This window comes from Astatotilapia calliptera, chromosome 7, assembly GCF_964374335.1.
Source record: "Astatotilapia calliptera chromosome 7, fAstCal68.1, whole genome shotgun sequence".
Lineage (NCBI taxonomy): Eukaryota > Metazoa > Chordata > Actinopteri > Cichliformes > Cichlidae > Astatotilapia > Astatotilapia calliptera.
The window spans coordinates 6,722,514-6,737,986 of record NC_137428.1 but is presented as its reverse complement, the minus strand read 5'-3'; the positions used below and the strand labels follow the sequence as shown (position 1 = coordinate 6,737,986).

The 15,473-nt window shown below is 42.8% G+C and overlaps 1 protein-coding gene across 1 annotated transcript; it reads right to left on the bottom strand.

The window, feature by feature from the left end:
* Positions 1-3,526: 3,526 nt before the first annotated feature.
* On the bottom strand, positions 3,527-9,256 carry LOC145429660 (glutathione synthetase-like). Its single transcript, XM_080303394.1, has 5 exons — positions 8,624-9,256; positions 6,450-6,655; positions 5,464-5,658; positions 5,238-5,319; positions 3,527-4,231 (listed from the first exon to the last, which is right to left on the bottom strand). Exons 2-5 carry the CDS (start codon positions 6,474-6,476, stop codon positions 4,212-4,214), a joined length of 324 nt encoding a protein of 107 aa, XP_080159520.1. The 5' UTR covers positions 6,477-6,655; positions 8,624-9,256; the 3' UTR covers positions 3,527-4,211.
* Positions 9,257-15,473: the final 6,217 nt, after the last annotated feature.

Sequence of the window (15,473 nt, the reverse complement as noted above, 5' to 3'; positions counted from 1 at the left end):
GGTAGAGTTTACAGGCTGAAACGTTAGACTTTTAAAGCAAGTAGTCACATGTATTCAAGCATATTGGTTTCAGAATCTGTGCAATTCTTTTGAACCTATTTTAATGGAAACATGTCAAATAACAGCAAAAATCTGACTTGTGTATATATGTTAAAAGTGTGTGTAAAAATAATATGTTGGTTTTAGATCATATATTTGTAATCTCCCTGTGAGTTTAAGGCAAGCATGGCCAATCATTATGAACTGCTTTGGCTTTAAAGCATCAGTGTACACAATTCAGTAATTCCTTAAAATCTCCAGAAAACAAATCTAAACAAAAAAATCTGAAAGAGACTTTTGTTTATTTATTCATTTATTTATTTTGCTTTCTGATGTAGATGTCTTCGTTTTTATTTCAAAAAAATAATTCTCTAGCGGTGGTCCTCGGCCCAGCTGTGGTTAAAGGTTTGGCTCTTGCCGTTTTCGCAGTTGGTTCTGGCCCTCTTATTTGATGTCGCAAAGATGTTTTCATCTGGCTTCCTCTTAATTGGCAAGATGGAATTTTGTGTCCTGTAGCTAGTGGTTGCGCAGGATGGAGCCATAGAATCGTGGCATTTCTGCTGGTCATGATCTGACCTTTCATGTTGGTACAGTGTTTCTCTGCGCACATCTTTCCAATTTGTCTTTTTTCTTTTAAGATCTGGGTCACTCGTATCCTTTTCATTTTCCTGCAGATGCTTTCTTTTACACTGTGCTTTCTTTGGAATTGTCTCAGAATTTTCACTCTGACTGGACCTGACTAAATTGTGGCTGTTCCTCTGAGTTGAATGGGGAGAACCGTTTTGGCTGTGGGGGATCACTCGTGTTTTTCTCTCTGCTGCAGAGGGAGGGAAGTTCCTTTGAGCAGATTGTCTGGTGTCAGAGGTGGGCTTGTGTGCAGACTCTGTCCTGCTGGTATGGAGACTCTGTCCTGGCGTCTCTTTCTTCTTTGTCCTTAAGTAGTTTATGTGCTCATAGTAGGACTCAACATAGGAGCTACTCTGGCGTATCCATGCAAGGTGGCTCAGTTTTGAAAAGGCATGCTCAAGGACCTGATTGGGTGTCATTCGTTTTTGGGGATCGAGGTGAAGCAAGTGCTTTACCATTTCTACAAACATCAGGATATCACACCTTTTTGCAGTTGCATCTGCATAATCCTCATCTTCAATGATCTCGGTATATAAGAGTTCATCCAGAGACTTCAATTTTTTAATTCTTTTGTCAACAAACTCAATCCCAAACTCCTGGAAATATTGTTCAGTTGTCTTGAGTTTCCAGTGGTAGATGTTGTCGGAATTGAACTCCCTGCAGAAATACTTTGCAGTCTTTTGCCCATAGTTTAACATTTCCTCTGGGAGTTCTCCTTGAGTCTCCGTTATGTATTTTAGTATGGCATATTCACTGTATCCCGGGTACAGCAAGTAACCAGTGTATAGAGACACTGCCATGCAGCGCTTCAATGAGTCATCTGTTTGCACATGCAGGAACACAAGAATGATGATGCAGCCTTGACATGAGGTTTGACAGGTTGCCTGAAACAGTGAACACCTCAGACACGCAGCCTGCCGTGGACAGCAGAGAGATGATCACAAGAACGGGATCACAATCAGCGACATGCTTTTTGTTTTTAACCCGACCTGTTGACATTGAGGCATCTTGAATGATGAACACTTTATGAGGAAGTGATGTGGTGCATGAGCACAGCTGAGCCTGGTACGATGAACCTGGAGGTGATGTAGGGAGAACAGGGTGGAGAAAAGAGGCGTCCTAGAGACGCCACAGAATCCTTCTATACTTTAAAAGTAAAACATGAATACACAGCTCTAATTACAAACCTCTTGCCTCCCCTTCTTTTCTATTGCTAACTTTCTTTCTCTTATGTCACCAGGAGATATACAAGCGCTGCATTAAGCTGTCACATAGTCCAGTCAACAAATACTCTTCCACCTCAGCGAAACCATCCACATCAGGTCGAGATAGACTCACAGCTAGGCCAGTTACTCACACAAATTGACATCATCGACCCACAAATTTGATGCTTCAGTGCATTTTGGACATCTCTGCAAAGCAATCGAGGTACACACAACATGATGGGAAGGTGTCCGGTCCTCATCAGGACTTAAAATTAGGTAAATAAAACTTCAGATCAAGAATGACACATGACATATTACACCATGTCATTATTTACTTAGTGCTTCTATAGAGTATCAGAGGGTAAGTAACAGCCAGGTGCTGCTAATCAAATCAAACTGAGACCCTTAGACCAAAACCAACGGCTGGCCAGCGACCGAGGGCTATCATAGCCAAGTTGCATCATGACAAAGACGTGTGGCATGTCCTGCGTCTGGCACGCCAACGTGCACCGTTGAGCTGCGATGGAGAGAATCTGTCCATCTTCCCCGACTAGGTCCTTGCGCAGCGGATGGCCTTCAATACGGTCAGGAAAAAGCTTAGCGTCTCCGGAGCGACGTGCAGTCTGCGCTACCCGGCCCAGCTTCGGGTAGTTCACAACAGCATCACTAACACGTTCAAGTCTCCTACTGAAGCTGAACGTTTTGCGGACTCACTGTAATTGTGACCTGGTAATATATTTGTTCATGTTGTTGATGCGGCTGTATTTTTGAACATTCTCACTCTTCTCACTGAGCTTCTCTAAGTTACAGTAGCTTGTGTTAGCATATGTATGTCACACAGTGGAACTTTGTATTTATCTTGCATGTTGGTCTTCCAGGGATGAAAAGTGTGTCCATCACAAGCCTACCACCATGATCTCAGACCGTTCTGGCCCCTGTTTGTTATTTTACAGGGCCCTGACACGAGAGCAGCCGTGGTGGCATCGCATGACGGACTCCGATGCAGAACACGAGCTGGGCTGGGATGCGATGGACCCAGTGAAGGGACAAGAGGAGGATTGGAGGCTTCTCCTCGTCTGCCGGGGACGAGGCTGGCGTTGACTCCGCTCTAAAAAAGGAATTCCTGGCCTGCTGGTGGACCCATAATAAACATGTGGCATAATTAGACCAGGGGATTTTAGTAAACATAGAAAATTGTATTTTTACTAGTTTTAGAATCGGGTTTGTTTATTCCTGGGGGATTTTAGTTATTGATAATATTTTATTGTGTACGTTTTTTAAGGGTGTTTTTATTTGTGCTCCCTGGCCTGGAAATAAACGGTTTCCGATCAGACCTGCTTCATCTTTGTGCCCTTGGTATCTGACTCGCTTGCTCCCCCATGCATTTTAAAAGAATCCTTCTCTTCAGCATGACATTCTGGCACAGCTTTAGTGTCTGCGTTACATGTACACATAGACAGAAACGTTCAATGATAAAAACACACAGTAGAATAAAATTGTAAGAAGTCATCAGTTGATGACACTTGTTCTTCTGTGCAGTCTCACCTGGAGCTCACGTTTCTAGTTCATGACATCATGACCAAAGATTCTTCGATTAATAGTTTAAAGATGTCCGTGAATGCACTGCTAACTGCTCTTCACCCTTATAAAAATCAACATGCATTTAGAATAAGAAACACTTTTACAAAACCAAAAGCTTCACTGTACTTAGTGATTTATGCCTAAAAAACAGGTTCAGTTTGTAACTGAGAGAGCGGCTCGGTGGTGCTGAATTATATTTCCAATAAACACAATTTCATATGTTGTAGTAACAACACACTGCCACAAGATGGCAGCCTAGGTCTACTTTACCATGCTGTTCCAGTAAAAAAGAAAAAGTGACAGAGCCCTGAAAGAGTGACAGTGACACTTTTTATGAACTCATCTGTAATGTGTCACCTTTTCTGTAGAATGAAGAAGTGCTTCCCTTCTTTTAAAGTAAATACAGGCTTACAAAGATCCTCTAAACATGTTTCTGAAATAATCCTAAACACAATCATTAAACCAAAAATGCAAGAAACAATTTATTTAATCACTCTTCTTAACTTAATTCCTTAACTTAGTAAAAAAAAAATAAACAAAAACTTTTCTGCTGTCTCACCTCTGTCAGTTTTCATGCTTTTGCAAGAACAGGTTGAGGTGCAGGTGGAACTTTGACTTCACTGTGGTTTGTATGTGCAGGCAGGAGTGTGACATCGCAGAACATCAGAGGATTGTGGAGCACGGTGACTCCTGCTGCGACGCCCCCGTCTGACTGTCCTGAGCTCTTGGTCCTCAGCAGACGGTCCACACACTCATTCATCACCATGTCTTTACCCTGCCTGTAAGAAAACCAAGAAAAGGCTAACATTAGAAACAGCCACCAACCAATCCCTTTTACTCCACCACCCAAAAACCAGTGAGAAACACTAGCTAGTATTAACTTGGAATCAAAGTCCACTAATCCCCAGGCTCCCAGCATAACATACAGTCCAACACAAACTCCACAAACTGTCTTGCTTCAGCTGACCTTCCTTCACCTTCTCTCCAGACAATCTGTTGTGCTCTTTTCAGCACAAAGCCACACTCCTGCTCACTGATCCTCACCTCTTTTTAACCTATAGTCTCAGCAACTTTGTCCCATAGCTCGCACATCCTTTCCACCTCCATCTTTCTTCCCAGCCAACTGATACATACCTTTTCTCCTTCCTTAAAAGCCAGCCTAAGAAATACGATTTTATAAATGCCCCATAAATGAAACTGCCATTTTCAAAAATCGTATCATCCAAATTCACGCAGCGTGGCTAAATTAAGAATGAATTACAAACCCGAGCTTCCTTGCTAACATGATTAACAGCTAAATACTATCATAGTGGAGGTGTAAAATTACTGCTAAAATAGCTCATATGAACCCTGATACTGGACTATGTATTTATCAAAACAAATGATCTGATATTACAAACTAATGATTGCTTTTTACAGTATTAACCCAGAGTGATGTAAGGCAGGGTGGTTAGTCAGCCATAACCTGCTGACAACTTGTATCTGGTAGCTTTTTCACATCCTGATCAATGTTGTTGTCAAGTGTGTCTCATATACACTATTATCTCAGTCACAGTACAGCATGCATGAATCACAGTAGATATACAGTAATGCAAAACAGCAGGCAGTCATGTATGTGTCGTCACTGTTTTGACTGAGGCTAGCTCATACATGGAATGCAAGAAAATGCTGCATGTGTGTGCAGATCCACTCATGCACTGCTTAAACTTCCCTAGTTTAACAAATGGTGAGCAATAAACAGAAGTTTTCAACATTTTTAAAGATGCTTCTATCCCCCCGCTGTACCTCCTCCTTCTCGCTGAGACTTCAAGACAAACCGTTCTGCTGCTGACAAGGCCACTGATACTGTTTTGTCCCTCTCTGGACCCTGTAGACGAGCGCAACCACAGAGAAATAAATCAGAGGAATAAAATGCAAACGATATTGCTTACACTGAACAGCAACACCCAGGTGAGGATTATCTAATGCCAAATTTTCCAAACAATGAAAAAAACCGTGCCCTTTTTCTCACCATGTCTAGAGTGTAGAGGTCAGCCAATGTCGCTCGGATCTGCTGCACAGCTTGAGGCTGGTCTGGGAAGAATCTGTCCAGGACTCCAGGTCTGGGGAGCACTTGCTGAACCTTCTTGGTACCAGCCAGGTGAGCGCTGATATCTGGACACTTCACAGCTCGAGAGCGCTCCATGAGGAGACGAGCATCCCAGCTCTGCAATTGAAAACAGACAATGAATTCTCTGCTTGTCTTTTTTTCATTAGATGTATTTCTGTATTAAAAAATTCAGTTTATTGGGCCACTTTGTGCTAGAAGAATTTTTCCAGCATAAAATAGCCTCTATCATTTCACTAACTTTTGGAATCTTATTTCACTGCTGCTAATGACGTTTCACAAACTGTCACAGGTTTTTTAGCTTCGTTCGTATAAACTTTCTTGTGATTGAGATTCCCAAGAAAACAGCCAGCACACTGAGCAGCAGAGGGTGACAACAGTTGGTTTATAATACGCTGAGATTTGACAGACAGAGACAGAAGAATGAAGGAGAACAACACAGAGTCACGCTATCAAGGAGAAGCTGGACGGTAGATTCAGCAGTTTGGCTTGAAACTTGCAAACTGTTTTAACTCGTTATGTCCGATTAAGTTTTCCTTCCAGGATGCTCGCCAGTTTTCTTTCACTTGTTTCCTGTTCCTGCCAGCAGAATGCACAAACAGCTGCAGTAACTACACACAATGTTGCAGAAAACATGGAGCAGCAACAAACATGTGTTGGTCTCTAATCACCCATTCAAACTGACACAGCGACAGGTCTGTGGTCACTTATATCAGCCAATCAGGGCTAGACTTGGTGTTGCTTAGCAGGGAAAGAAATAAACTCAATGATAATGACGCTCCAGTTTTTCATGAATACAAATCACTTTAAGCAAGTCTGCAGGTTTCATTTTAGTGTTTTTAACTAAACTTTTTGATGTAATCATTCTGAGTGCAAATCAAAAGTTGGACCTGTTCAGAAGTGTAGTTGTTGGGCATGTAACCGTTCCTGAAATACACCACAGTTTGCCATCCCTGAAGTGAAAGTGACACAAAAGACACAATCTATGTCGACACACAGCGACCTCCATCTCCTCTTCATCCAGTTTGGAGGCCTTCCTTGAAGTCTCTCGTGCTGCTGTCCACTGGGAATCCCCACATGTGCCTCTTCCCCGTGTCTACGACATGTAACAAATATAATAAAATAGCAAGAAATTATAAAGTAAATGACAAGATTTTCCATTTACTCTAATTTAACAGTAGTCATTTTGCAGAAGACAGTCGCTTGGTTACTATAGTAAAAACTATTATGTCAAATTAACCAAAATGAAAAACAAAATCACCTAAACTGAAAATCACCTAAGCATTTTCACTGCCTTCTGTAAAGTGTCAACAAGTGCAGACATTTTGCTGTCTTCAGCAACAAAAACGCCATCATTTTTCCTTCTATTAGTCCCACATATGATCGTTGTAAACTTGGAGAAGCCTCTCTCACTCATTTATGTTGGACTTGCCCCAAATTGCATAACTATTGGTTGGACATTTTTAAATGTTTTTCTGATATCTACAATTGCACATTAGAGCCGGACCCAATAACTGCATTGTTTGGATCTTCCTCTTCCCTTTTACACCTCAGCTCTGCTGCACAAACTACATTTTTGTTCGGAATACTAATTGTTCAGAAAATGATCTTGACTCTCTGGAAGTCGGATATTGTAGCTCAATTCAAAATGTGGCTAACAGAAATGACTGCTCTGTTGCACGTGGAGAGAATTAGGTACACATCAGCGGACAAACTTAGTCATTTCTTTGATGTGTGGCAGCCATTTTTAGATCATGTATTAAAACAAAGTTCTCTTTGATCGATCACAAATAATTCAGCGTGCCACCTCAGCGTTTTATTTCTGTTTATTGCTGGTGCTGAAGTAGTATTTTTGTTGTTGCAGTGTAATATCTTGCCTTATTTGTGTGTTTTTACCCTTGCTGTTGTGTTGTCTGTTTTGTTTTATTGGGTTTTTTGTTTGTTTCTTTTTTTTTTTTTTTTTGGGGGGGGGGGGGGGGGTCTTTTTTTGTCTTTTTTTTTCATATATCAAAAAATCTCAATAAGCATACTTAAAAACAAATAAACGCACCATCAGCCATCATGTTAAATTTGCATCTTCAAAAGTCAATGCAGCCAGACTCACACCTGATTATCAATGTTCAGGAGACACTGTTTCATGTTTAGTGTTAACTTAAATCACTCATCATTTACAGTATTACAGCGTTCGGGGTTATGGGTTAGCACTATCATGTTACCCGTAACTGTATTAACTATGGTAGTAACTTAACTAGCAGTGTTGGTCAAGTTACTTGAAAAAAGTAATCAGTAACTAATTACTGATTACTACCCCCAAAAGGCAATCCCGTTACTTTACTGATTACTTATTTTCAAAAGTAATTAATTACTTAGTTACTTTTTAAAAACATGATTTATGACCTGAATAGTTAATAAAGCAATAGATCTTTCAGCCCAATTCTACTTTTTCTGCATAATCCATCATACAAAATGTAGTCAAATGGAAAAGTCTCTTTTTAAAACTTGTTTTATTAGTTTTAATCTTTTAACTTTATGCATCAAGCAAAAATTAAATTATATGCAACAATCTGACTAGAAGAAATTTGTGGAAGAATCCGCGAGTCTCTCTGTGAATTTCATGTGAATTATGGTTTTACTGTTCTCTCTATGTGTTAAACTCCCTGAGTGTGAACATAGATAAACAGCCAGCCAAATTCCTTTTCAAGAGCCAGGAAGGTGAGCGTACTTGCTCCTTTAATGACTCCAAACATAGCAATCATCTTGCACTGACATCATTGAACTGGAATGAAACTAGAAAAACACATAATACAAAACTCTTAATCGATTGACATATAATCAGCAGGTAAATATATTCAGGCACTTACACAAGAGACCATGAAATAAGTATACTGTAGATATCCAAACTGATATTACCACAAAGAAAACAAGCAGGTAGTAGGTGAGCGTACACTTGTATCATTAGCTCAGAAGCTACACCCTATAACTGCACTTCAAAGAAGGTACAAAATAATGTCTCAAAACACCCTATTATTAATTGCTTAATATACAAAGAACTGACAGAACTTACGACTATTGCTTTCTGAAGGACTCCTTTGAAGGATTGCTTTGGATTCCACATGAATGATTACAAAGTTGTAGCCATGCTTTTCCCACTGTTCTCTGCATTTCCTGCTTCCTGTCTATGCACATGTCAAAATAAAAGCCTTCCTGTCTATCCAGATGTCAAAATAAAAGATTTACAATTTTCCGATGTATAACAATAGAAATACACTTTACACTTATTTGTGTCATTAGCATATGAACATATTGAAAACAGAACACTCCCCGTCTGGCATTCCCAAATATGCCACTTCATGCTTAACTGTCTTTGGTTGAGGTCTGACTCTCTATTGATAAGAGCAAAATAACATCACTTATAGGCCTTGAGAAAGTCTTTACTTTGCCTTGTGATGCTGTTCTGACTTCCACTTTGCGCACCTTCCCATCACTACTTGGAAAGGTGGTAGTGACCAACCCCATCGGCCACTCGTTACGAGATGACTGCTTCTGTTTGAGCAACACTACATCACCCACTTGTAAGTTGCGACATGCTACTTGCCACTTGCGTCTTGGCTGCAGAGTGTGTAGATATTCATTTCTCCATCGGGTCCAGAATTCATCAGCAAGTACCTGTACTCGTCTCCACTGGCACTTCAAAAGTTCTTTTCCAACAAACTCGCCAGCTGGAGGTGGTACACCAGGTTTCTGCGTTACTATCATAGCGGGAGTCAGCAGCAGTGGTGAAGAAGGATCGGAGGAGACTGGGATCAATGGCCTTGCATTGATTATAGCAGACACCTCTGCCATCAAGGTACAGAGCACTTCATGAGTCAGGGAACTGTGTTTACCGTGAGACAACATGGAGTCCAGTATCCTCCTGGTTACACCAATCATGCGCTCCCACACACCTCCCATATGCGAGGCATGTGGAGGGTTGAACTCCCATGTACAGCCGTGTCCGTAGAGGTAACTCAGGATCTTGTCTTGACTCTGATCATCTTGTCTTATTCCTAATTCAACAAAGTTTGTACCACAGTCTGACCTCAGCTGCTTCACAGGCCCTCTTAAGGCAAAAAGTCTGCGTAGTGCATTGATGCAGCTGCTTGAGTCCATGGACTCAATGACTTCTATATGCACAGCCCTGGTACTCATGCACGTGAAAAGGATCGCCCATCGCTTACTCTGAGCTGCTCCACCTCGAGTTCTTCGGGTGATTACCTCCCACGGACCAAAAACATCCAACCCTACATATGTAAAGGGAGGAGACATGCTCAGACGTTCTGGGGGAAGGTCGGCCATTTTCTGGACTTCCAGTTTTCCTCTCAGCTTTCGGCAGACAATACAGGAATGGATTACAGAGCTAATCAACCTTTTGCCGGCAACAATCCACAGGCCTTCCGCTCTGATTGCCCCTTCTGTAAACTGTCGTCCTTGATGTTTTATCTTTTCATGGTAATGGGTCACTACCAATTTGGTCACATGATTCTGTTTTGGGAGAATGATTGGATTTTTCATCCCAAGACTAACAGTGGAGTGTTTCAGACGTCCACCAACCCGTAAAAGCCCGTTGCACATGAAAGGGTCTAGCTTGAGGATTGTGCTTGTCTTTGAAATTGCTCTATTCTCTTGCAGTGCAACATACTCTTCTGGATAAGCGTCCCTTTGGACCAACCAAAGTATGGTCAGCTTTGCTGCCTCCAGTTCTTCTGGAGTATGAAGTTTGTTGCACATATGCCATCCTCTACATGTATTTGGGGGGTTGGTACTGAATGATTGAGTCTGGTGGCTCAAGAAGGCAACTGCTCTCAGTAAAGACCTCCAGGTGGAGAAGCGTTGGAACCTATTTGAAGTCGACTTACCCTCGGTTATATGGGTAGCACAGGATGTCAGCTGTGGTCTTACCTCCACATCTGCATCTGGTTCCACCAGCTCAAAGGGCTCATGTGTTTCAGCCACAGGAGGCTTGTGAAGAAAATCTGGACCTGTAAACCACATAGTCTCTCCAAGCCGAGATGCTGGGACTGATCTGGTGGCTAGGTCAGCTGGATTCTGATCTGTTGGCACGTAGTGCCACTGCTGAGGAGAAGTTGTCTGTCGAATTCGGTGAACACGATTGTGCACATACACATAGAATCGTTTAGAATCATTGTGGATGTATCCGAGAACCACCTTGCTGTCACAGAAAAACTTCACAGTATCAGGTTTAAGATCGAGTTCCCTGAGGATTAGTTCTGCCACTTCGACGGCCAGCACTGCCCCACAGAGTTCCAGGCGAGGGATTGTGGGCTCTGGTTTAGGAGCTAGCTTGGCTTTCCCAAGTACAAAGCCGACTCGACACTGTCCATCTGTAGTGATGACTTTCAGGTAAGCTACTGCTCCTATGGCCCAGTTTGAGGCATCAGAAAATACACACAGCTCAGTAGACATGGCAGTGGAGAGCGACTGTTGTATGTAGGCACGAGGAAGCTGAAGATTACTTAAATCCTGTAGTGATCTTCTCCATGTTTCCCATTCATTTAACTTGTTTGTGGGAAGTTCTGTATCCCAGTCGCATATGTCAGCTGAAAGTTCCCTTAATAGTGCTCGTCCTCGGATGGTCACTGGAGCAGCCAAGCCCAGTGGGTCGAAGAGGCTGTTAACTGTCGATAGCACTCCTCGGCGAGTGAAGGGTTTGTCGTCAGCTGCAACCTTGAATGTGAAGGTGTCAGAATCTATCCTCCAGCACAGACCAAGGCTTCTTTGTGCTGGGAGAACTTCCTCATTTAGCGCCAAGTCTTTTAAACCTGTAGCCAGATCTTCAGGGGTGAAAGCCTGCATCACTTTGATACTGTTGGAGGCAATCTTATGCAGTTTAAGATTAGATTCTGCCAGTGATGCTTGAGTGCGCTTGAGAAGGTCAATAGCCTCTGCTTCTGTCGAGAGAGAGATCAGTCCGTCGTCCACATAAAAGTGTCTCTCCACAAACTGGCGTGTGTCAGGTCCGTATTTGTGCTCACCCTCTTGGGAAGCTCTTCGAAGTCCATATATAGCGACTGCAGGTGACGGGCTATTCCCAAACACATGCACGCGCATGCGGTATTCCCCTACTTCCTTTGTCAGGTCATGATCTTTGTGCCAAAGAAATCTTAGATAATTTCTGTGGTCCTCTCTCACCATGAAACCATAGAACATCTGTTGGATGTCGGCTGTCACAGCAACAATGTCCTTTCTGAACCTGAGCAGCACTCCTAACAGGGAGTTATTTAGGTCAGGGCCTGAGAGCAGGATGCCATTAAGAGAAATGCCACTTTCTTGTGCGCTTGAGTCAAATACCACACGTATTTGATCGGGTTTTTGGGGGTGGTAGACCCCAAAAATGGGTAAATACCAACATTCTTCATGTTCGTGGAGAGAAGGTGCCTTCTCAGCGTGCCCATTTTCGAAGAGCTTCTTCATGAACGCAATGAACTGCTCTTTCATTTTAGGATTTTTGCCCAATGTGCGATCCAGAGAGTGGAGACGAGACAAGGCTTGAGCACGGTTGTTTGGTAGGCGTGGTCTGGGCGACCTGAATGGTAGAGGAGCAACCCAGCTGTTTTGTTCATTCTGACAGAACTCCTTCTGCATGATGTTCAGAAAGCTCTCATCTTCAAACGACAAAGCCGGTTCGTTATCACATGTCTGTCTTGTGAATACGCTTACCCCAAGTTTTTCCTCAGCAGGCATGTTGGTGGAGCCATAACTGGACAGGCAGGGGTAAATATCGGGTCTTTGCTCCCCGCCATACGCCAACTTTTCTTTCACAGATATTTCATTCTGACATGGCACCATGAAAGATGGACGTCCATTCGGCAGGACACTAGTCAGCTACAGTAGGCTTGTGTGTCCTGTTGATGCAAACTTCCCCAACTATCACCCATCCCAAATCCAACTGCTGGGCAAAGGGAGCATTGTGGGGGCCGTTAATTTGTTGCCTTACTTTGTGCACACGTATGAGATCTCTTCCCAGTAACATCGAAATCTGTGCTTCGGGATCTATCTCAGGAATGTAAGGCGCTATGGGCATCAAGTGGGCATGGGAACGTGCTACCTCTGGTGAGGGGATTTCAGACCTGTTGGTCATGATGTCATTACATTCAATGAGTGGAGGTAAGTCTAAGCACACTTCACCGTCTAAAGCCTCAATCTGGAAACCGACTGCCTTTCTCCCTGTCATCTCAGTAGTACCAGCGCATGTCTTCAGCAAGTACGGGGAAAGGTTGCTACTGATCCCAAAGAGTTGGAAAAACTCAGATTTGGCCAGCGAGCGATTGCTCTGGTCATCCAGGATGACATACATCTTGACTGAGCGCTCTCGTTGTCCCTTTGGAAAAACTCGCACCAGGCAGATCTTAGCACAAGATCGTTCAAGGAGACCATCTCCACAGACTTCAGTGCACTTTGAGGTTACCTCTGTTGTGGAGTTGTTTCGCTGGTCTATCTCTGACACTGATGCAGGAGGCGACGCTTCTGGAAGAGTAGTCTCTGGATGAAGAGCAGTGCAGTGCTTATCACTCTGACATTCATTGCACTGTAGGTTCATGTGACATTCCCTTGCAACATGAGTAACTGAGCAGCACCTAAAGCACCGTCTGTGGTCCTTTAATAATTTCTTCCGTTCCATGAGTGGTTTCGCTTTAAAGACCCTACATTTTTCCAGAGGGTGGGGTTTGTTGTGAAGTGGACAGTACTTAGCAGGATCATTTGCGCCTCTCCCATCTGTTTCTTCTCTATGTCTGGAGCTTGGATTAGCTACTGTGGACACATTTGTCTTTCGAACGGCTATGGCAGTTCTCCCACCATCATGATTTGCCATGGGTTTTTCATTTCGATTATAATAACGGCTGCTGTTTGTCAAAACAAAACTGGGATCGTTTCTAGCCTTGGCTTCACTGTTGACAAAATCCACAAAAAAGGCAAATGGGGGAAAGCATACTCTATGCTGTTCTTTATACCTTGAACCAGTGGAGAGCCATTTCTCTTGCAGGTTCACTGGCAGCTTTTCGACAATGGGGTTAATGCCTCTTGGAGTATCCAAGTAACTAAGACCTGGTAGATAACCATCTTCCTTGGCTGCCAAAAGCTCCATCAGTAGGTCACTCAATTCCCTTAGTTTTAAGTTTTCTCTCAACGTGAGGCGAGGGAAGCAGTCCAGTCGCTTAAAGAGAGCACACTCTATCACTTCTGGGGTTGCATAACATTCTTGAAGTCTCAACCATGACAAATTAAGCGCAGCTTCAGGGTTAGTGATATGAGCAGCACGGATCCTTTTTACATGTTCTGATGATTCCTTGCCGAGCCATTTTACTAGTAGATCTAACTCTTCACTGGCTGTCAGCTCCAAATCCTGAATGGTGCTGAGGAAGGATGACCGCCAAGCTCTGTAGCCTTCTGGCTGATCATCAAATTTAGTGAGACCTGTGGTTACTAATTCCCTGCGTGCCAGATACTTTGCAAAGTCTAACATGCCTGTAGATGGAGTCTGAGAGTTTTGCTGTATGCTGTTCCTTTGAGAAGTATCTGAATGCCTGATGTGTGGACTGCGTTCTAAAGATGCCTTACAAAAATAGCGAGGGCTCAATGGAGTGGGCTGAGGCGAGAATGGCTGCTGTCCTGTAGTTGGCTGATGCTCACTTAGCTGTGAGTAACCAGGGTTTGTAGATAAAGTGTTATATTCTACGTTGGATTCTGGGAGTTCTTGTTTTGTTGACAACGATGCTTTCTTAACATAGATGGGACTCAGTGTGGTTTGAGAATCTATGGCAGGTTTAAAACTGATTCGAGCTTGATCTTCGAGGTATGCCTCGGTTTGCTGTTTTATGGACAAAGGTGAGATGCCACTCCTGTTGCTGTGTATATCATCACAGTCTATGGCTGCTGCTGCTTCTAAAACCTCAGCCTCAGCAACAGCAACGGCAGCTGCTTTTTCAAGTTCCAATGCTTCTAGATCTGCTTCAAGAGTAGCCTTTTCTAAATCCAACTTGGCCTTTTGTTTTTTTATTTCAAGCTCCCTCTGTGCAAATGTGGCCCTGGTGCGTGCAGCTTCAGCGATAGCTCTGGCTTTTGCAGCGGCGCTGGCTACTGAATGCTTTGAAGAAGAGGTGCGCTTGGAGCTGGAGACCGATGACACTTTGTCGTCCATTTTGGTATCCATAACTATGCTGGAGAATCCCTCTGACGAATATAGTCTTTCACTTTACTGTTCTCTCTATGTGTTAAACTCCCTGAGTGTGAACATAGATAAACAGCCAGCCAAACTCCTTTTCAAGAGCCAGGAAGGTGAGCGTACTTGCTCCTTTAATGACTCCAAACATAGCAATCATCTTGCACTGACATCATTGAACTGGAATGAAACTAGAAAAACACATAATACAAAACTCTTAATCGATTGACATATAATCAGCAGGTAAATATATTCAGGCACTTACACAAGAGACCATGAAATAAGTATACTGTAGATATCCAAACTGATATTACCACAAAGAAAACAAGCAGGTAGTAGGTGAGCGTACACTTGTATCATTAGCTCAGAAGCTACACCCTATAACTGCACTTCAAAGAAGGTACAAAATAATGTCTCAAAACACCCTATTATTAATTGCTTAATATACAAAGAACTGACAGAACTTACGACTATTGCTTTCTGAAGGATTGCTTTGGATTCCACATGAATGATTACAAAGTTGTAGCCATGCTTTTCCCACTGTTCTCTGCATTTCCTGCTTCCTGTCTATGCACATGTCAAAATAAAAGCCTTCCTGTCTATCCAGATGTCAAAATAAAAGATTTACAATTTTCCGATGTATAACAATAGAAATACACTTTACACTTATTTGTGTCATTAGCATATGAACATATTG